Source organism: Sparus aurata, chromosome 16, assembly GCF_900880675.1.
Source record: "Sparus aurata chromosome 16, fSpaAur1.1, whole genome shotgun sequence".
NCBI classification, from domain to species: Eukaryota; Metazoa; Chordata; class Actinopteri; order Spariformes; family Sparidae; genus Sparus; species Sparus aurata.
Window position 1 is genome coordinate 18,671,562 of NC_044202.1, and position 21,410 is coordinate 18,692,971.

Sequence of the window (21,410 nt, forward strand, 5' to 3'; positions counted from 1 at the left end):
CGCTGTATTCATGGAAGCAATGTGGAAAAAAAAGACTCAGAGAGAGAACATGAGCTCTAAGACTTGAAATGTTTAATTTATGTCTAACTTAGATCGTGTTAGGTATACTGTAAATGGCCATCAATCTTCACTGAGGAGTTCTTTTAGTGGTATTCAGAGTAACAGGGTCCATCTGTATCTCTATCTCATTCTTTGTCTCTTTGTTGCTGTATGATATGTGGACCCACCACAGCGCACCATTAGTGTCCTGATCTTCTGCTTACATATTACCTCCATCACTATTTATCAAGCTTAGAACTTCACTAACAGCTTTATCTTCACTTGTATCTCCACCTCTCTCCAGTTCCCAGAGTGCGGCTTTTTTGGCATGTACGACAAGATCCTGCTGTTCCGCCACGACTTGAACGACGAGAACATCCTGCAGAGGCTGACCTCAGCAGAAGACATCCACGAAGGAGACCTCATTGAGGTGGTGCTCTCTGGTATGTAAGCTGCAGTGAAACTGATTCATTTTTGAATGGTGTCTTAAGTTGACAGTGTCAGAGATTTTGGCACACTGCTGTTCTCCATGTCAGATTAGTTAAAACATCAACAAAGTTGTATAAAAGCAGTGTTTTTCCTATTTTGACTTTGCTTTGTGTGGGTGGGCTACAGCTGTATTAGCCAGAGAGCTGCTATGGTTCTGGCCAGAACTAGCTTTCCTCCCATCAGCAGCAGAGCTTCTAGCATTCTTTCTAATGTCCCTAAATCCTTGTTGGGTACTTGTAAAATGCAGATATTTTGACCTGATGGGATGGAAGTGTATTGATCTTTGGTTTTAGACAGATTACATGCATAATTTACTCTTGTTTATGCATACAGCTTTCATTGCACATACAGTAATGTAATGAGATGTAATCGACTCAAGTAGCATTATATTCACGTCAACTGTCTCTCCTCTCCTACACCCACTCCGTGTATTTGCATAGTAACACAGGTCAAGCTCGCTAGTTAGCTTAACACTTTGGCAAGTCTAATTCCTAAACAATAACTCATACAAGTCTTTACCGACATAACAGCAGTGCAATAAATACATTTAATATCAATTAGACGCAAAACCCTGAAAAACATATGACTTCTGCACCAACAAAAACAAAATAGCAGCGAGAAGTCTCTGAAAAAGATGGAAGCAGGAAAACACCTGTGTCTTCAAAATAAACGTTCTCATTAAAGGTCTGCGAACATAGATGTCTCAGAGTGTGAAGAATTCACAGCATAACATCGGCCAAATAAACTATTTTGTTTCTTTCAAGGGAGGGGTGACAAGTCCTGTTGGAGAGGATTAGGGCCCCCACAAGGAAATGATAATATAATGATAATAAAAATTTATTTTGTCTAGGAAGTTTCTTGACAAAGTTGCAAAGTGCTTAACAGGAAATAAAGTCAGACAAGGCTGATAAAATAAGCTTGTACAAAGAGAAAGGTTTTAAGGAGAGATTTAAAAGAGGCTAAGGACTTGGTGTGTCTTAGTTTAGTAGGGAGAGAGTTCCATAGTTTGGGGGCTGTAATAACGAAAGCCTTATCCCCTTGGTCACTAGTTGTGCCCTTGGAGTAACCAGCAGCGCTCCATCTATAGATAACATTGGTATATAGAGGGTATATTCCAGGTCAGTGGGGGAAACACTTTAAAATGAGTTGCTGGTAAGCATTGTTGTGATATGTTGCTCTTGGCTATACAAAGGTACAGAAGAGCAAGATGTTTTAATCATTATACCTGTCAATGTGAGTAACTTTACATTCAAAAGACATATCCAAACAAACTTTTTGACCTTCATGATAGAGATAGTATAGAGGGAAAATTTCCTTGAAAGCAGCTGATAACACAAAAAATGCAAATTCTAAAGTATAAGACATGTGACCCATGTATTCAGGTCGTTGGTATGCAAAATGGGAAAAACAGAAATAGTTTTTATTTATCTTCTTATGCTCATGTCAGTTGAAATATCAGCAAAGATAAATATACACTGTTTCCAAAGAAACTGAAGAAAGGTCTTGCTTCTTTTGACTTCCAAAACAGGAGATTTCCACCAAGCAGTGTAAACCAAGTCTTTTAAAGTCCAAACAATGGTCTAGAACTAATAAACTGGAAGCTTCGTAGTTGACACCCCTTCCAGTAAACACAGCCTGTAGTGGCTTGTTGAAGGGCACTTCACTGGGTCAGATGCTTGCTGTAAGAGTCCTGCTCGCTAAAACTCAAAATAAAATAAAATATTATTATTGTGCAAACGAACTACAAGTGGATCACTCGACACCCCACTCGCCCACGCACCTGCTTTTTATTTTGTGATTATTTTTTTGCTTCTTCCTCATCAAAGTTTCCACTAGATTGTCCACCTCTCTAGCGGCCACACAGGTGTTTGGTGTTTCTTTGTCGCTTCCTGCAATGAATGAATCAGCTTCCTGTGCGGTGCTGAGACCAACGAATGGCTTAGAGTATCTGTTCTGCTCTAATCTGTTCTCTTGCTCCATCTGTCTCCACTGGGAAGCACCTGACACCACCTGTGCTGAATATCTCCCCCTCTCTCCTGGGTTGAGAGTATTGTTTGTGGGGATTTAGACAGGGGATGATTGTATAGGTTCAGGATCCGAGGATACGTCAGGCATCGGGGCTGAGGAATGTAGACTAAAGACTGGAGAACTTCCTTCTTTTTGTTTCAGACTGTCTGTGTTTGTCTTGCGCTCTCTTTTGTGTCAGTCTTTGTTGCTCTCTTTCCCTCCTCGCTTTCTCTTATTCTAATCCCTCCTACCTCAACAAATCCATCCGCAGGTGTAAGCTCCACCAGCGGAGCCTGACAGTTTATAGCCTGATATATGTATACCTGATGAAAACCATCATAGAAGAGTCAGATCTCCAGATTTGCTACACACGCAGCACACACTGTTGTTTTAATTTCATCCAACACTCAAGAAACTTGGCTCTCTTCATGAGAGGGGCTTTGCAAGTCAGACACTTGATCTTTGTTTGAGAACTGAGAAATCCACGTCCCCAAGCCTTTCATTTGCTTCAGAGAAAATATGAACCTTTTTTCCGCCCCACAATTTGTCTCCTGTCATCTTCCGTTCAGTTTTCGCCCTAACCAACCTGTTGTTGGATTCTGTGGCTGTGGGAGAGAGACCGTCTGAATCTGCCTTTCGCTGCGAGAGGGGGGCAGAAGTGGCTTTTTCTTGGCTGCCGGCTCAAAGAAGAAGGCTTGTTTTTCCTGCAGTAAGTGATTGTAGTAGACCCGTGGAGTGTAAACATGCTCTGATGTGCGGGGCGGCCCTCGACGCAGCGGACACTGCGCAGGCCATCTCAGCCCATGAGGTTTGACCGATTGTCCCTTTGTTCTGTTTTTCACCCCCTTGAGTTCACCTCAATTTCACAAGCTCCTTATTCAGCACTACTGCTGGGGTCAAATGGATATTCTCCAGTATCTTCTGTTTGCTGTAAATACGCCAAACTTGTTTTCGTCTGATGGAATCTTGCGACCTCCAAATAGGAACTCAAAGCAAACAGAAGATGCATTCATGAAAGCCTCTCCGCTTGTGAAAAGCGCTGCGAAAAACAACGCGCAGAGTTTATGTTTACTGTTGTTTGATGCTAATTAGCGGGAAGAACATTACAGAACACTGCGATTGCAAAGAAGCGGCCAGTTGTTTTGCAGACGTGTGTGAAAAAGCTAATGAAAGCCGCCTTTCATGTGCCTGTGCCAGGGAGCTATGTTCAACCCCACTACATGTGACATGCTGGACTTCTTTTTTTTTTTTCTTTCAAATCAAACCCAAACTGTGGAAATTTACCCAGCGGCCATCATTTTTCTCCGAAATAGAAACAAATGTGCCCTGAGTGTACAATCTGAAAAAAGGTTTGGACACTATGAAAACGCAAATAAAAGCAGAATGCAATGATTTGCAATGATATTTCATCTTATGACTGATAAACTTAATTGTTTTTTTTTGTAACTATACAGTCATTAGGAATTTGATACCTGCAACATGCAAAGTCATGATTTTTCCTGAACGTGAGAAATGCACAGGCACAGCACCCAAGCTGTTTGGGCATATTTGCACCTACGTCTTCCTCAAACCTAGGTAAAAACACTGAAGGCGAGAGCCACAGCGCCCCAATATTTCTGGAATCGGGGTTGTATTAAAGCTGCTGTTAGCGTTTTTCGCGTACTTTCTGTCCGTTTTCACAGTTAGCAATCCCCTCTCATGTCTTTGCATCTCCACACTTGCACGACTTCTTTCCTTTTTTTCGAGGCAGCTCTCCTTTCCTCTTTCTTCTCTTGAGGTGTTCTTCACTTGGCATGTTTGGTAGTGTAAGCCATCACCGGAATCGGTGGCTTACCCTGTCACCCCTGCAGGAGTATCCTGCTCCCTGCGTCTTCATGAGCAGACAGGGCTGCCTCTTTATGGAGTTCTCTGTCCTGAATGGATAAAGGGTGCAAGGATACCAGAAAATGTATTTTCTCTTTTACTGCATGAACTCAAGGAGGAGAGACATGACCAAACACTCAGTGATTACTGTTGGCATATAGAGCTATTTAACTCTTATTTCGATAAGAAAATAACACTAATGGCAGCGTTAATGGTGTGTGTAAATTAGGGGTAGATGTATTATTGCCCCTGGCTGATTACCAGGCTGATACTAAGCATTTTTCAGATTATCAATATCTGTGATTTTTCTGTGTGGCAATGTGGTATTTTGGCTCTGATGCAGCATCCTATCACACAATTACCCACCCACAACACTATATGATTGGGCACACATCGCAATTGAAAACACTGAATAATAAAAACACTGAATATTCAGAATCTGCAAAGTAACTATTAACTAAATGTATCAAAGACATGTAGTGGAGAGGAAGTATAAAGTAGAAGACAATTGCAGTACTCATGTAAAGTACATGAATTGTACTTGTTTGTGCATTCAGTCACTGTTCAAAATTTTAACACAAAGAGTTGAATTCTGCAAATAAATATCGACCCAAAATATCGGTTTTCAGTCTCCTCGATTTCTAATAATCTGTAGGTATCGGCCCTGAAAAAGCCATATCGTTGACCGCTTGTGTAAATATGAATATCTCAGAATTTCAATGCATTGTTCATACAAGTGACGTTAAAATGAAGACAAATAATTTTAAGTTTGCGTCTATATTTAGGTTGACCCTAAAATTAACCTTTGACCTGCCCTGCCTGTGAAAATGTTGGACTCTTTTTGTCAAATCAGTGGATGAGACTGAGTCAGTGTTCAAGTTTTCTACCTTTTCTCTTTTTTAAGCATGTCTTACTTCATGCTGTTCTCTTTTCTTTCATATGAAATGTGCAGGTTTTAAGCAAAGGAACTGTTTTCTTCGTGGTCTCACATCTTATTTGTTGCTCAGGCCTGCATCTCATCACACAACAGCTGAGAATGTTCTCAGTTGTTCGAAAGAGAAGAGATTGATTTGATTAAATCACCTCAAAGGAAATGAACTAACACACACACCATGACATCACACCGCACAGGTTTTGCTGCTTAACTGGAGTGTAAAGATTAACCAATCCCTCGTTGGTCACTGTGGCTTCAGACATAAATGATTTCACAGGAGAGAGAACACTTTGCGCTGGCTCTGAGAGCCGAGAAGCTCCAGTCACACACACAAAGGTTTGGCAGCAGTTACCTTTATGTCTTACTCATCTTCAAAATCTTTGATGATTCACAGCCATGATTAACCAACTCTTGCTTCCAACAATGAGCTCAGTGTGTCTGTGTGGTTCAAAGCAACAGATACCCGAAGGAGAAATAAGAGAGAGACAGGAAGAGAGTATCCAAAGCTCTGTTGGTTTTAATATTATGTACACAATAACAAAGATGGACTGATAGAACAGGATCATTCCGCATTTCTCTGGTGTCTTTTGGGTGTGACCTATCACTTTGATACAGTACATGGAATGTAGATGTTGCGCCCTCTACTGCAGCACTGTAGATAAGGCACCTGGATGAAGTCATACATGTATTCGTTTGTACCAGAGCATGTAGAGAGAGTCTCATTTCTTTTGGATGACTTTTTTCTACTTTAGGTACATACATAGGGTGAGACTATGTATTGTCTTTTGTATTGGTTTTATGTTGAAAAGCCATTTGAAATGGTTACCAACTATATGTGAATAATGTTGTGTCTCTCCTTGTCTTTTGTCCTCTTTTTTCATGGTTTCCTTTGATTTTTCAATTTCTTTAAAAAATACAACCTTTTCTTTTTGCTTTCGCGAAGTTTGAGTTATTCCGCCTGTGTATTGTTTCTAGCTCAAGCTACAGTTGAGGACTTCCAGATCCGACCCCATGCCCTTTATGTTCATTCCTACAAAGCTCCGACCTTCTGCGACTACTGTGGGGAGATGCTATGGGGTCTTGTCCGGCAGGGGCTCAAATGTGAAGGTTAGAAATACACGTGCAAACACTTGTTGAATGCTGCAGAACCCTGCTGTGTCATTACCAAGCCCTTGAGCTAACGTACTTTAAGTAGGACGTCTAATGTATTGCAGGGAGAAAAATCAAGAATGGCACAGACTAGCATTTGTAGATGCACAAACACACAAGATGTTCGACTTCAATTATATAACAGGGAGCTGTAACAGGAAAGACTTGGTCTGGGACTGAAATCAGTGAAATGCTTAACATTCAGATCCAAATGGAATCATGGCATGTTGGCTCGCCTTTCATTTTCTGGATCAGATTAGAGTAATATTTAATTTTCGCATCATTAGGCTGCATTCGAAGTCCTCTCTGACTCTGAATTACATTCAAGTAGTTGAATTATTGCAACACTTGTCATAAATTCTCTGATCTGTAGATCAGTGGGGCCATCATGTGGCAGATTTGTGAAATAAGAATATTTTTATCACAATATCGTGTTAAAAAACACAAGTGCAAGACAATACATATTCACTATGCAACAACAATAACAATAACACGATTTGGAAACATTAAAACACTACAACAGTAAAAACCGGAGTTCATTAACTTAAGTGTGTGTATGCGTGAATTGAGTACATGATTGGGTTGATTTTGACCATGATTTCATCTTAGATTTAAAATCGGAAAAACTTTCTTTTTAAAACTTGGTAGTCAGTTCCAAAAAATGTGTCGCTTAAATGGGTCTTAATTGCCAAACTAGAAGATCGGTGTTCGGTTAAACAATCAACTCTATTGGTCATCCTAGCTTTCTTCTCATTATCTGTGCGTTCATGTGGTGGTTGAATAATATGTAAAACTTTTCTCCCTCTGGGAAAATTAAAATGAATGACCCCTTAAGTTGGAAGATCATCTCAGAAAGTCAAAGAAAAGTATGGTACATAAGTTGCCGAGTTGATGCCTTATGAGGCTAAAACGTGGCGGGTGGAAGTTAACATTGGCTTGATGGTAAGAAGGTTTTATCAAAGTAGTTTACTGCATATCAAGTTTTGGCTCAATTGAATCGGTCATGTGGTATTTTAGGTTGTAATCATTAGCTGCTGACCACGAAGAGTGACCTGGATTAGTTGGAAATACTGTACATCGCCACATTGAGCAAAAGTTGGAAGAACAACTTCCAAACTTAGTGGGACCATCCGAGTAGCACCTGAATGCAGCATTTCTGAGCACACTTTTATGAGCTAGTTTCATGGTGATGTGCTTATGTAGAATATTGACTACTTTGTACACTGAACTAGCATCAGTAAGACACACAAAGTTTTCATGATGTTACAGTTAGGGTAAAAAGATGCCTTTTTATGTCTGATATATATATGTATATATAATTTGCATTTTTCTTATTTTAAGGATGTGGGCTAAACTACCACAAACGTTGCGCCTTTAAGATCCCGAATAACTGCACTGGTGTCAGGAAGAGGCGATTGTCCAATGTCTCGCTGCCTGGACCATCCCTTTCTGTCCCTCGACCAGCACCTGCCGAAAATGCCGTGGTCGTCCTGGATGAGGTGAGCTCTGAGTTGGAATGACAAGTCTGGTCTGATGTAGAGATTTTGTTTTTCACCCTCTCACTTTAAATGAGCTGGCCGGAGTTGAGACATTATCCTAAATCAGCATGGAAGTCAGGTGAATAGGCCAAGAATTTTAGGCAGGCAATCCGCATGCTGCTCACAAGCTTTGTCAACCGTTCATCGTGTCTAAACTTATCAAATTTGTCTGTATTCCATGGGTAAATCTCCTGGGCCCTGTTGTAGCATACCACTGATGCAGAAAATTGAGTTGAGCTGCACGTGTCTATCTCTCTGCGGAGAGATCCTCAGTGCGGTTCTATGAAACAGCTTTTGCATAAGCCCGCACTGGAATATTCCCCTCTTGTCTGCATCCTCTCGAAAGGTCATCAGGAAATGTAATTATGCCAATTACATTAAAAATCCACTGAAGTCCTAGTTTATGTATCTGCTCACTTGTTGGCAAAAAAGAAAACTTCCTTCCAATTTTTGTGAGCTGTTTCCAGACTGCTTCATGTATTCAGACGAAATTAAAACTAAATGCTCATATGTGGTGAAACATGACAAATCTAATCACCCAGTTTCCACCACTGGGATCATGTTAACTATGCAAAATAATGCTAAGTCAGTCTGACAGATTTCTTTTTCCCTTCTACCGCTTCTTTCTTTCTCTTCTTCTGCTGCCATGTCGTTATTCACTCTGTCTGTCCCCATCACTCAAACTCTCCCTTTGAGGCCATTCTCCCCTTATTCTTCCCCTCACTTCCTTCCTGCATATGGTATTTAATTCTTCTTAACATCCTTCAATCCTTCCGTCCTCCTGCAGCAGAGGGCCCATCAGGAGGCGGGGAAGCGGATCCTGTCTTGGAGCGGCAGGCCCATCTGGATGGAGAAGATGGTGCTGGGACGGGTTAAGGTGCCGCACACCTTCGCCATTCACACTTACACTCGTCCCACTATCTGCCAGTACTGCAAGCGTTTGCTCAAGGGTCTTTTTCGCCAGGGCATGCAGTGTAAAGGTAGGAAGGGTCTGTTTCAAAGATGTTGTGGTTCATTTTAAAACATTTTGGTGATTTTTTTCTTTTTTTTTCTTCCAGATTGCAAATTCAACTGCCATAAGCGATGTGCTTCAAAGGTACCTAGAGACTGTTTGGGGGAGGTGGACTTCAATGGAGGTAAGTTCTGCATCCAGTTTCGACGTGACAGTTGTGTATCTCTGATATTTGCAATTTTAAAAATATTTGCATGTGAAATGGACTTGTGTAGAGCCAGCCAGCCCTGGCCCAGACTCTGACACTACCATGGATACTATGGAGGTGGACAGTGGCGACTTGGATGGCAGCAGAGGACTGGATGACCCAGAAGAACCCTCCACACCAGATGAGAGGATGTTCGACATGGATTCTCCCCTCTTAGACAGAGAGAAGGATGAAGAGCCCATCAAGACTATCAGGTATGAAGATGTTGATTTAATTTGAGTGGGTGACACCATGCCATTGTAGAAATTCTATTGGTCAAGTGTAGGTGGCACTGTTAATTTCTCAGTTTCAGTCACTCATACCAGCTACCCAATTGAAGACAGTGAATTAAAGAGTGACAGGAAACAAGAGTGAGAAGGGGAAGACATGCAAGAAAGGTCACCAGCCTGATTCAAATCGGGGACTTTGCAGTTATGTTTTAAATCAGCAGGTCAAACTCACCAATTCCTATGTTTATTACGTACCAACATCATGAGTTTTATGTTTCCAGTGGTGCTTCTGCTGCAAACTTAAAAAGCATCACTTCCTGTGCAGCATTTGTATCAGGAAGGATCGACCAGACACTGGGTGGTTAGAAAGCAAATAAGAAAGGCTTCCTGAGCTGGCCACATGTTGATTTGTATTTATTTATTTTTTATTTAAGCTTTATTTAACCAGTAATGAGGTCTCATTGAGATTCAAATTCATACGTAAAACAATTTAAAACAAGAATAGCACTCAGTAGAGTGCATACCCCCCCCAAAATACTCTTTTACTTCAATCAAACGTACTTGGGTATCGAACTTGATAGCCCTAAATCACACCCAATTTTAAACCACCCTCAACTCCTATTGATACTATTTAATCAAGATCCATGCATTATTCCTTGAGAAATTATCGAAAATGTTTAGGAAAGTGAGAAAAAATTCCTTTATCTGGAAATATCCAGATACATTCCAAAAAGTTAATGGAGTCTCTTCTGGTCTTAGACCCATCCTCCATCCAAGTTTTGTAGAAATCCATTCAGTAGTTTTTGTGTAATCCTGCTGACCAATCAACCACCCAACAGACCAACCAAGAAACAGACACAGACCAATACATTACCACCTAGGAGGAGGTGATGAAATGAAAGAGCAAATGACAGATTCATTAAATCATCAACACATCTAGAGCCAGATTTACTTGTTTCCAAATCATATAGAATTCTTATAAATGTATCTAGTGAGACCAGCTCCTGAATATTTTCTATCTATATTTAGCTCTAAAACAATAAGTAATGTCATATTCATCAATTTAATCTTATTTTTTCTCTCTGTGTGTGTGTGTGTGTGTGTGTGTGTGTGTGTGTGTGTGTCTAGCCCTTCCACTAGCAGCAACATCCCTCTGATGCGGGTGGTCCAGTCCATTAAACACACCAAGAGGCGGAGCTCCACTGTGGTGAAGGAGGGCTGGATGGTTCATTATACGAGCAGGGACAACCTGGTAAGACTGATAACCCTCATAAGCCCAACAAAAGGAGCCCAGTCTGAAAACGGACTGTGCTTAGCCTGTATGCTGGGGAAAACTCCTTCTCCAAAGCTGTTCACATGTGTTGAATTCAGCACAGAAGGTATTTTCCTCATGAAACAAAATCATTCAAAGAACTGTGATATATGTAGGTCATACGTGTTTTCCCATTCGGGTTAACTCTTTGTTCGATTTCCCCATGTTTTTTTAACAGCGGAAGAGACATTATTGGAGGCTAGACAGCAAGAGCCTGAGTCTTTTCCAGAATGACACCGGGGCCAAGTTCTACAAAGTAAGCATAAAACTATCATGTGTGCCTTGTTCTTGGAAAATCATGTCTTGTCCTCCACATCGAACGCACAGTAGCACTTATTAAACTGTCCGAAAATGGAGCAAGTTGATTCAGTGTTGAATCCACGGTAAATTCCCCGTCCTAGCTCCTTAGTATTGAACTTTTACTCTCACAATGCCTTCTTATGATTCAAAAGTGCCGATGTTGAAGTCATTTTCATATCAGCGCTGTCTGTCACATTAGTGAGAGTTATGTAAATAAAATCTAACCAGCGGTAGCTGTGTGACTCAGCTTGAGGGCTGTCGTGTTGCAACTGTAAACTACACTGAGGTCAATTCAGTCCACCGAAATTTCCACTGTGGTTTTTCCCCCTGCAGCCGGGTCTCTTCCCTGTATGAAGTGAAAGGTGTTGCTAACAGTCACAGTCTCAAGACGCAGTATTGTGTGTCTGACCAAACTGGACATTTGAAGGGGTTTTTAAGAGAGAGACACAATCTAGCCTATAGGCATCCAAGAGGGATGGACAGTGAGATGTTAAATGCCGAGTTTTAAATTGAAGTTTTAATCTGTTGTTTTTTATCCAAATTCATTTCAAAGAGAGTGAAATGCTGCATTTTCAATAGTAGAGTCCATTGTGGAGAGTGTGTTACACTTCCCGCTCAGTGCCAGCACCATAGTCAGTCATTACACTGCCGCAGGGGCTTAATAGCACGGTAATTACACAGTGAGGACTGAGAGAGGCAACTACAGCCTGCAGGGTAAAGACTTCCACATGTGTGTTGGTGGTTGTGTGCGTGTGTGTGCAGGGATATAATCTTTTTATTGTTCATGTCGCTTTGTGTGTTTTGAGACTTTGACACCTCCTTCAGCTGTGGTCGGAGTTGGTGTGTAGGATGCAGCAGTTTCCAGTGTGAAAGCCAGCACGTTTGCTTTTTTGAGTGTGTGAATTTGAGTGTCGAACAGGTGGTTATGCACACAGCTGTATCCGTTATCCTGCTTTTTTTTCTTTCTTTCACTGTCTCCCTCTTACGCTGGTTGTGAAACAAGCCTGAAAAAGACTTAATTCCTTCACCCTTCTCACCCAATTACTCTGTCACACCCTGCATCCCCTGCCACTAAAGCACTTGAGAGGAAACCTCAGCAGGGACGAACTCCTCGGGGTGTGTTTACTGGCAGCTTTATGTGGTTCTTTATTATCAACTTGGCACTCCAAGCTACGTTTAAGACCTTCAGGAGGCTAATTGAAGGCTAGCTGTAAATGCCTTCTTTTCATGCGACAAAGTTTGGTCCTTGTGCCGTGTCTGCTGCTCCAAAGAAGCGGATTTTTATTCATGATAGATAACATGATATGATCTGCTTGCACACAACATAATAAAAGGTTCTTTCAGGGGTTTATTCTCCGGGGAACCACAGATCTGGTCGCACTGTATCCGGAAAGTCTTGGGCATTTTTCCTTTCGTTTCCCTGAAGTTTGCAGCCTGCTGCTCATCAGTGTGTGGCGACTGTCCTCCCCTCTCGTCTTTTCTTTATACCTCCAATCTGATTAGTGGTGGTCGCGCAGTGGCCCGCTTGCCAGGCATGGCAGCCATTTTCTCCATTTGGAAGCCATAACGGCTGCTCGTTTGAAGATGAGACCCCTGTACTTGTGGCTTTCTCTGAAGAACCTTTTATGGGGTGAGGGGGGCTTCTCTCTTTCTCTGCCAGATTGAGTCCTGTCACCCACCCACCCGTACACCACTACCCTGCAGAGGAACGGTAGTGGTAGTTGCCGTGTCTTTTCGTCTCAGCGGTCGGCGGTAGCGCCAGCGGCTCGTGCTCAGATGGGGCCTCTGGCTGGCCCTGCCTTTTAATCAGTGAAGCAGAGCACTTGTGGCGGCCACAGGGCCCCGCTCACGTGACTCAGCCCCGCTAACCACAAGCACTTCATCTGATACTCTGTGGTGAGCCACGCGGAGGGGACAGCGTGCGCTTCCGTGAGCCCCCATTGGCTGGAACTTCTCTGTTCTTTTTTTTTATTTCTGACCCTGCCTCCTCTCTTTGATTTGACAGTGAGTTCGAAGGGGAAGGGGTTTTAAAGTGCGCTCTTACTGTCCTCTGTGTACGTGCTTATAAGAGAGAGAAGTTTAAAAGAGAAAGTTAAAGCTGGAGCCATATAATCTACACTGTGATTACAGCCAACGAGTGTGGAGAGCTTTTGGAGTGTGTGAGTGTTACTACTTGTTTTTGTCATGTTATTGTTGAGGTGGCGCATTAGAGTAGAGTAGCATTAGTTTTTTTTATCTACCTTTGTCAGAACAAAAACATTTTCTTTAAATTTATTTCGTACATTCTAAATATGTGTTCATATACTTATCCAATGATGTATTTAGTTATCATCTTTTTTGCTGTCTAACATGTCGTCCTTTGTTTTTTGGTGCTAAATTGTTAACGCCTCAGGTGTATCGGCTGTATCGGCAGTCAATGGAAAATTGAAATATTGAGAAGAAACTAAAAGACTTTAGAAAAAGAAAAATTTATCAATTTTTATCAGAAGAGAAATATCTTCATACACTGATTTTTAAAAAATACTTTCACAAACTAAATAAACAAACTGTCTCCCATTTCATGTCTGGATAGACAGACTGACCTTAAAGAACAACACAATTTTTCACAGTTTTGCTTTGTTTATATTTGGCGGACCCTGCCACTTTTCTAGCTTCAAACAGTATTTTGGGGACCTGATTTACCAACGGCTTGTTTATTCAGTTATGGAAAAAATAAATATCTCTGACTTTGTATTATTACCTCCCTGATATTGTAAGTATTAACATTTTGAGTTTTAATTTCTTCTCAAAAACTACATAGTGTCTCTAAAAAAATGTCTATAGTGGAACAATGACAGAATGTTTTGCATTTTCTCTGTTTTTAGTATGAGTTCTAATCTCTGTCCCTCACCCTTCCCAAAGGAAATCCCTCTGTCCGAGATCCTCCAGGTGGAACAGTCCAGAGACTACAGTAATCTGGCCCAGGGCAGCAACCCACACTGCTTTGAGATCATCACAGCCACCATGGTATACTATGTAGGGGAGAACAACTGCAGTCACTACCACAGCCCTGCACTGGCTGCCTCAGGTGTCGGCATGGAGGTGGCTCAGGGCTGGGAGAAAGCCATCAGACAGGCTCTTATGCCAGTCACCCCTCAGCCCAGCGTGGCCAGTGCCGCTGGCCAGGGCAAAGATCACAGTAAGTAGAAGATTACGTCTCTCTTGTGCTAAAAAACATTGTTTATGTGGAAGAAATGGGGAAACATATGATACATTTTGGAATATGAATAACCAGTCATGTATTAAATTAGACACTGAATATCGTATGCATTCAATGTTATTAAATATTCTAAGCATTCAAGTGTAAAAAACAGTCTATGGATGTATGTTTTTTCTATGATGTTTCATTGAACATTTATTTACATTTATTTAGTTAATATTTTCGATTGCAAAAATAATCAAAATTTGGAAATTAAGACGGATTGTATAATTTCAAGATGTAATAATCATCCATGAGGAATGGCGTCAGTTTGTGACTTTCTGCGTTATGTCAGACAAGAGTTTGGGTTTTCCCTGTCAGTGATACTTGTTATAATACAGGGTTTTTCCTGAATCAACACAAGACTATGTTGTCAAGTAATATAGCCGCAACAAAGGAAAATTCTTGCGCTTATTGATTGTGTGTGTTGAAGAGTTTCAGGTCTGTCTAAATAGGAAGAGCCCACAGTGGTCTGTGAAAGTCTTTGAAAGCCAACCTTAACTTTCAATAGAGAGGGAAAACCCTGCATAAGAGTTTATAGGCCAAAGGAAGTGACATCAGTGACAAATGAACTGACAAGGTGTTTTTCATTCAGGTCAAAGCAGATTGGTCCTTAACAACAAAGACAGGAATTATTTCTGTGGGTTACTATTTGAGTTTCTATGGTTTGAATTGATTTTGTAGAACAGAGATCCACATGAGAGTCATACTCACTAGCAGCAAAGGACTTTAAGCAGACATGACCTTACAAAATGAGGCTGTCGACCTGAAACTGATACTTGTTTTATCTCATCGCTCATGAAGCTGTGTGGAACAATCCTCATCAATAGATTTTATTCATTAAGTATGGGGTAGATGAACTGCTAAATAATACTGATATTCATTCTGCAAGTAATGGTCTAATTTATGTGGTCATTTCAAAATAAGGGCTTGTTTACCAAGATTGAAATTAAATTTTGCGTGCAGCATCAGCTAAAAGATCACAACATTTTGTTTTCTACTTGCTTTTATCTCTGGCTTTTGTATTCATTGGCTAGAATGCAGAATTAGCCCCTGCGGCTGTCTAAATTCCCAGTTATGAAATGCATTGCATACTTGCACCATTCAGTCACACATAGCTTCCCGGATCAATTTTACAGCCAATTTATTGTGTAATAAAATGCTTCATTATGTGGGGCTGTGACTTATTGCATGCAGCTGCAATAAGCTTGAAGGCTGTGAAAAAAAAAAAATATATTTGAGCACTGTGCCTCTGACTACAATTACTTAATGATTCACTGGCTGTTTTATGCATCAGTGAAGTGGTGTTTTTCACTTATTGAATATGGAAACATGATGTGTTTCCCTCTCCAGAAGAGCTGTCCATCAGCATATCTGTGTCCAACTGCCAGATCCAGGAGAATGTGGTGAGTGGGGCGTCTTTCACCTCTGAGACCTGTTGCACAATTTCCCTGCATGCATGTATGTGCTATTAAAGCATCTGTTGTGGTAAAATCGAAGGGTTGTATTCTCCCATTTCTTTACCGAAAACCTCCGGTGGAAGCTTGCACAAATGAGGAAGCTGCTGACTCATTTTTTGGGTGAAGGGATATTTGTTTCAGTTCCACTTCTGTAGTGAGCGAAAGTTAAATATATATGAAATATTTGCCAATACCAGAAAACATTTTGGAAGAGCAATACTTTTTCTGGGCTTTTAATGATGTAATTTTGACCCATTGCCGGTGTAAGTGCAAGTAAACAGAGCAAACTATCTCTTTGCAGGATATTGCTTCAGTGTACCAAATATTCTCTGATGAGGTGCTGGGATCAGGCCAATTTGGCATTGTGTATGGAGGTGGGTTTCACTTTTGATATGGTACCAGTCACATTTTATATGATGTTGCTTTCCTTTATTTGCACGCTATTTAAACTTACCATCATTTTATCGATGTCCTGTGATATTTTAGGCAAACACAGAAAGAGCGGCAGAGATGTGGCCATCAAAGTCATTGACAAGATGAGATTTCCAACCAAGCAGGAGAGCCAGCTGAGGAATGAGGTGGCCATATTACAGGTAATGAGAGGACAAAATTAAAATCAAAACAGGTTTCTAAAGAAGGCGTGTACTGAAAGTATTAGAGGCCTTGGTAGACTCAATGTCTTATGTGCTTATCATCAGAATCTGCATCACCCCGGCATCGTCAACTTGGAGTGTATGTTCGAGACACCAGAGCGGGTGTTTGTCGTCATGGAGAAGCTGCATGGCGACATGCTGGAGATGATTCTGTCCAGTGAGAAGAGCAAACTGCCCGAACGAATCACCAAGTTCCTTGTCACACAGGTTTGTGTTGCACAAACAAGCTTCTCATCCCTTAAAATCCAGAGTTCAGTTCTCACATGATGATTTTGACTGGAGTTTTCCCACAGCCAAATATCAATATATTCTCAGTCGAATGAACTGATAATCAATTAGATTTCCTACTATGTGTCATTGCCCCTTCACACTTTACACTTTTAAATGGCATCTTACCCATTTCTTCCCATTTTTTCTTTTTTTTTTCTATCATAGCTTTCTTCCCCTCTTTCTCTCTGTTCCCCCTATCTGTTTGTGGGTTTGTGTGTGTGTGCATGAGCCTCTGCTCCAGCTTTAGGGCCTGTTTATTCTTGTGGTGAGTTGATTGGGGGGAATTGTTTACGGGAACGGTCTGCGTGGCATCACGGCCTCCTCCCTGGCCGTGGATTACAGCCTGCAGTGTACTAGTGGCTTTGTGGCCTGATTAGAAGAGCAGCAGGCCCCGGGCCTCTGTAGATCCCGGGTCCCAAACAGAAGCGGAGTCATTAACAACAGCGGCATTAGCTGCGGCAGGCCTGGCTCTGATGTGGCAGGGAGGATTTCTGTCAAAGTCAGGGTCAGGACAGGGGAGCCAGGCACACTGTGGGTTTTGGTACAAGGCCATGGGCAGACATGCGTGCAGCGCTGGCTTACGCCAGGCCTCGTGAATATAGATGGGATGATGAGATGAGATCATATGTCTTTATGCTAAGGTATTGGTCAGGATGAAAGTATTTAAGGATATTTTTGTGTTTATGCTGCTGTAATTTTTCCATATGGCAGCACCGTAGATTCTACTGCTTAGATTATGCTATCATTACCCTGTTTATACAATCAGTTATATACATTTAAACATTTAGATGCTTGAGTCTATGATGCCATCTGGAAATTTTGGAGCTAAGTCTGTGCTGTGATTTACTTCTGTTTCCAACAGATCCTGGTGGCCTTGAGACATCTGCACTTCAAAAATATTGTTCACTGTGACTTGAAGCCTGAGAATGTACTACTGGCCTCTGCAGAGCCCTTTCCTCAGGTAAAAGACATAAAGATGTTTATGTGTTGATACAGGTACATTTGTGTGGATGCACTGACCAATGTTTACTGTTTTCTTTCAGGTAAAACTGTGTGACTTTGGCTTTGCCCGAATCATTGGCGAGAAGTCTTTCCGGCGGTCTGTGGTGGGCACTCCGGCTTATCTGGCTCCAGAGGTGCTGCGCAGTAAAGGCTACAACCGCTCCTTAGACATGTGGTCAGTGGGAGTCATCGTGTACGTCAGCTTGAGCGGGACGTTCCCTTTCAATGAGGACGAGGACATTAATGACCAGATACAGAATGCTGCCTTCATGTATCCCCCTACACCCTGGAAGGACATCTCCGCTGAGGGTAAGGGGAACAATGTGTTTGTTTATGACCTTCCCTTTAAGTCAACATTTAAATATTTTATGTCCCTCAGTCCTGTTTGTGCCGCTTGCACCTGTAGTTTTCTGTCAAACTGATACTCAGACACGTAGCCTCAGAGCTATCGTCGCCACCTACACGTCTAGTTCGTCTGAACTTTGAGCTCTCTCTTTTTTGTCTGCGGTCGAAATGAATCACTTTCAAACCTCCCCAGTTGCCCAAGCTGCAGCTCCTCCCACACACAGTGTGAAATACATAACAAGGTGAAACAACTGATAAAGATGGTGATGCTAAGCTCAGTCTGATACAGTCCACATATTATTTCTTTCTTTCACAGCAACAGATCTGATCAACAATCTTCTCCAAGTCAAGATGAGGAAGAGGTACAGCGTGGACAAGTGTCTCAGCCATCCCTGGTTACAGGTGACATATTTGCTTGATTTTTTTGTCTCCTTAAACCACTTTAAATCTACAATCACACTTTTTCTTCTCTGAGACATGACTCAGTCAAATCCGAATACACACATGACACACAAACTGTTAAATTCAGCGTGACTAACACTTTCAGAGAACGTTGCCTCATAATCATCACGTTAGGAAGTTTACTTCAGCATCAGCATTAATCTGCTGATAGTTATCTGTACATCACATCGACTTTCACGATGCAAATTAGCCGAAATGTAAACAAATATAGCTAGTGGAAAAAGAAAGGAGAAATATTAAAATCCGGGGCTCCAGGTATAGTTTACCCAATGAAAAAAACCTGATCCCAGAAAAGTTGGGACTTTTTGATTGTAGTTATCAAATTCAGAAGGAGCATATGTTCGCTAAAATAAAAGAAGTTGGTCAGGTAAAATAATTAAATGTATTGTCTTTGCACTGTTTTCAATTGAGTATGTGTAATAAATGTTAGGCAAATTTTTATATTCCGTTTATCTTTTACACATTGTCACAACCTAAAGAATAAGGGTTTGACTTCCTGTGGGTCGGATTGTTTTTTTCATTACATTTCCGAGCAGTCAGACCTTTTAAAATAACAATATGTGGCATACCCGGGATGCTGCTTAAATCCTGTAAATACATGGAGTGAAAACTGAGCATAAAAATAACACTTTATGTCAGGATCCGCTCCTCACCAGTGAGGATTACATGCTGAATTAATTTAAACCCTCACATCTCTTCCCCCTCAGGACTATCAGACATGGCTGGACCTCAGGGAGTTTGAGACACGGCGAGGTGAGCGCTACATCACCCACGAGAGCGACGACGCTCGCTGGGAGGAGTACGCAGACGAGCACTGTCTCGTTTACCCCAAACACTTCATCATGGCTCCCAACTTAGATGACATGGAGGAGGACCCCTAGTGGCACAGGGGACTTACTACACCACATGTGTTATGGACAAAGATTGTCACTGGGACTTTTTTCATAAAGCTTTGGGAGCGGCAGATTTTCCCTCCAGAACTGTTTGTTGTGGAAACAGAGATAAGCTGAGCAGGTGGAGAGTTACTCTCCAGAGCTTTTTAAAGGCAGGAGAAACTCGACAGAATTCGTAGCATGATGTACTGCTACAAGCAGCATGCAGGTGGAGTTGCATGCCACAGAAATGCATTAAGCAACTGTCTGGAGAGAAGAGTGTTCATCCTCTTTTCCATGATATCAAAACATTCCAAGGATTTGCTTAAATGTGGTTCTTTTTTTTAAGAACAGTCACAATCCAAAACATGCAAGGTGAACTTGATAGTTAAGATGTTGGACACATAATTTTTGGATGACTCTGAGTAATAATATGACTGATCAGATGGAGAGAGAGAGTTTACCCCAGGAGTAAAGGGCACTTTCCACAAGGGATTTACAGTCTGAGAATAACAAACGCACGAGTTTTGTTCTCATTTCCGAACTGTTTGTGAGACTGTCCTTTGGCATGAAACTGGAACTATGACATTATATTTGTATGTTTTTATGTATTTCGTAAATTGTGGTAGATTTTTGCACTATACTATTTCCATTGAGCATAGCAATTGAATAGACAACACTATTCGCTGCTACAGAGAGCAAACAGTTTGTGAGTGTCCAGTCAAGACGGAGTTTTAAGTTTTAACCAGCATAAAGTTGAAGCGACTCAAACAGTATTGGACTTTGAATTAGGGTACTCATATTACCCATCAACTCGTTGCTTATTGGCATGCATTTTAGCAGCATTATTTGCTCTTGATGGTCGAATTACCAGTGAATTAGTTATGAGCACAACCTCACTTTAGAATGTGGATCAAATTTGGAGTTAAAGAGACTTCATTTCGATTTATTTTGACAATGTAAACACTTGGTGTTTTGGTACATAAGAACAGACCATGATTATGAAGTGTTATTAAGGGAGACTGGTTATTCTCAACAACTGCAACTAGTTAATGGTTAAAATGTTTTCTGTAATATAAAGTGCTTACTATGAATTTGATCAGCTTTCCCCTTGAGAATATGACCAAACACAATGACCAAATATGTAGACTGAAAGACTAAAAGTTTTTTTTTTTTCTTTTTTTTTTCTCCAAAATTAACTCTGTGAATTAGTTCAGTGCTAAAAACACCACAACCCTGAACCGTCAAAAATTGCAATAATGGAGCCATTTTTTTTCTCTGTTCAACGTGAGGCTAAAACAGCACAGACTCTACGTTTGAGAATCATGTTTCTGTGTATCTTTTCCTCTACTTTCGCAGTGTTCTTGAATGTGACTTTTTAAGCGATCAGATTCTGGAATATGTGTGTTTTGATGTGTGTTGCATCAACCTTGGTTTTACATAGAACAAAAATTTCAGTGTCAGATTCATTGTTTCATGAAGTTGTCTGGACCATTTCAAAAGCCATGTTGTGTCGACAGTGGACAGTCACATGGGAGTAAATAGCACTACAGTTTTGTAGTTTGCTCTGTTGGTGTGTTTTGGGAGTACCTTCCTGTTTCCCTTTTGTCCTCTTCCTGTCTTTGTTGCCGCTGGATTGGCAGGTGTCAGTGTTTTGTATATTTCAGTACATACCAATGGAATAAAAACCCAACGTCTTAAGTGAGAATGAAAAGTTGTCTTCGAGCTCCGTCTGTCTTTCTGTTCACACTCCCAACTTCAACAATAGACTTTGTGTTGCAGTGCCTCGGCATGCATAAGACGCCCTGTCTTATAGTGTGCGTTGCATCATGTGTGAGTGAGTGAGCGTGTGTGTGTGTGTGTGTGTGTACGGTGGTTTCACGTGTCAGATCCCATTCTCAGCAGCTGGATGTGATTGTTGCACCACACCGGGCAGCTTGCAGAGCCAGTCGCTCACCGCAGCATAGTAATGACATAGTTAAAGAGGGTGGTGGTGAGGGTGGGGGGCTTGTGGGAGACTTTGAAATCGCTCATGATAAATGCTATCG

At 41.4% G+C, this 21,410-nt stretch overlaps 1 protein-coding gene across 1 annotated transcript in view; it reads left to right on the top strand.

The window, feature by feature from the left end:
- Nucleotides 1-21,076, top strand: part of prkd3 (protein kinase D3) — a 41,482-nt gene extending 20,406 nt beyond the window's left edge. Inside the window, exons 3-19 of the mRNA XM_030392185.1 lie at nucleotides 344-482; nucleotides 6,308-6,439; nucleotides 7,823-7,980; nucleotides 8,807-8,999; nucleotides 9,078-9,155; nucleotides 9,247-9,433; nucleotides 10,577-10,700; nucleotides 10,939-11,016; nucleotides 13,962-14,238; nucleotides 15,652-15,704; nucleotides 16,060-16,132; nucleotides 16,245-16,351; nucleotides 16,457-16,618; nucleotides 17,544-17,642; nucleotides 17,725-17,992; nucleotides 18,345-18,430; nucleotides 19,198-21,076. Coding sequence (XP_030248045.1) covers nucleotides 344-482; nucleotides 6,308-6,439; nucleotides 7,823-7,980; nucleotides 8,807-8,999; nucleotides 9,078-9,155; nucleotides 9,247-9,433; nucleotides 10,577-10,700; nucleotides 10,939-11,016; nucleotides 13,962-14,238; nucleotides 15,652-15,704; nucleotides 16,060-16,132; nucleotides 16,245-16,351; nucleotides 16,457-16,618; nucleotides 17,544-17,642; nucleotides 17,725-17,992; nucleotides 18,345-18,430; nucleotides 19,198-19,371 — 2,388 coding nt within the window. The 3' untranslated portion in view covers nucleotides 19,372-21,076. The remainder of the gene's footprint in view (nucleotides 1-343; nucleotides 483-6,307; nucleotides 6,440-7,822; nucleotides 7,981-8,806; nucleotides 9,000-9,077; nucleotides 9,156-9,246; nucleotides 9,434-10,576; nucleotides 10,701-10,938; nucleotides 11,017-13,961; nucleotides 14,239-15,651; nucleotides 15,705-16,059; nucleotides 16,133-16,244; nucleotides 16,352-16,456; nucleotides 16,619-17,543; nucleotides 17,643-17,724; nucleotides 17,993-18,344; nucleotides 18,431-19,197) is intronic.
- Nucleotides 21,077-21,410: the final 334 nt, after the last annotated feature.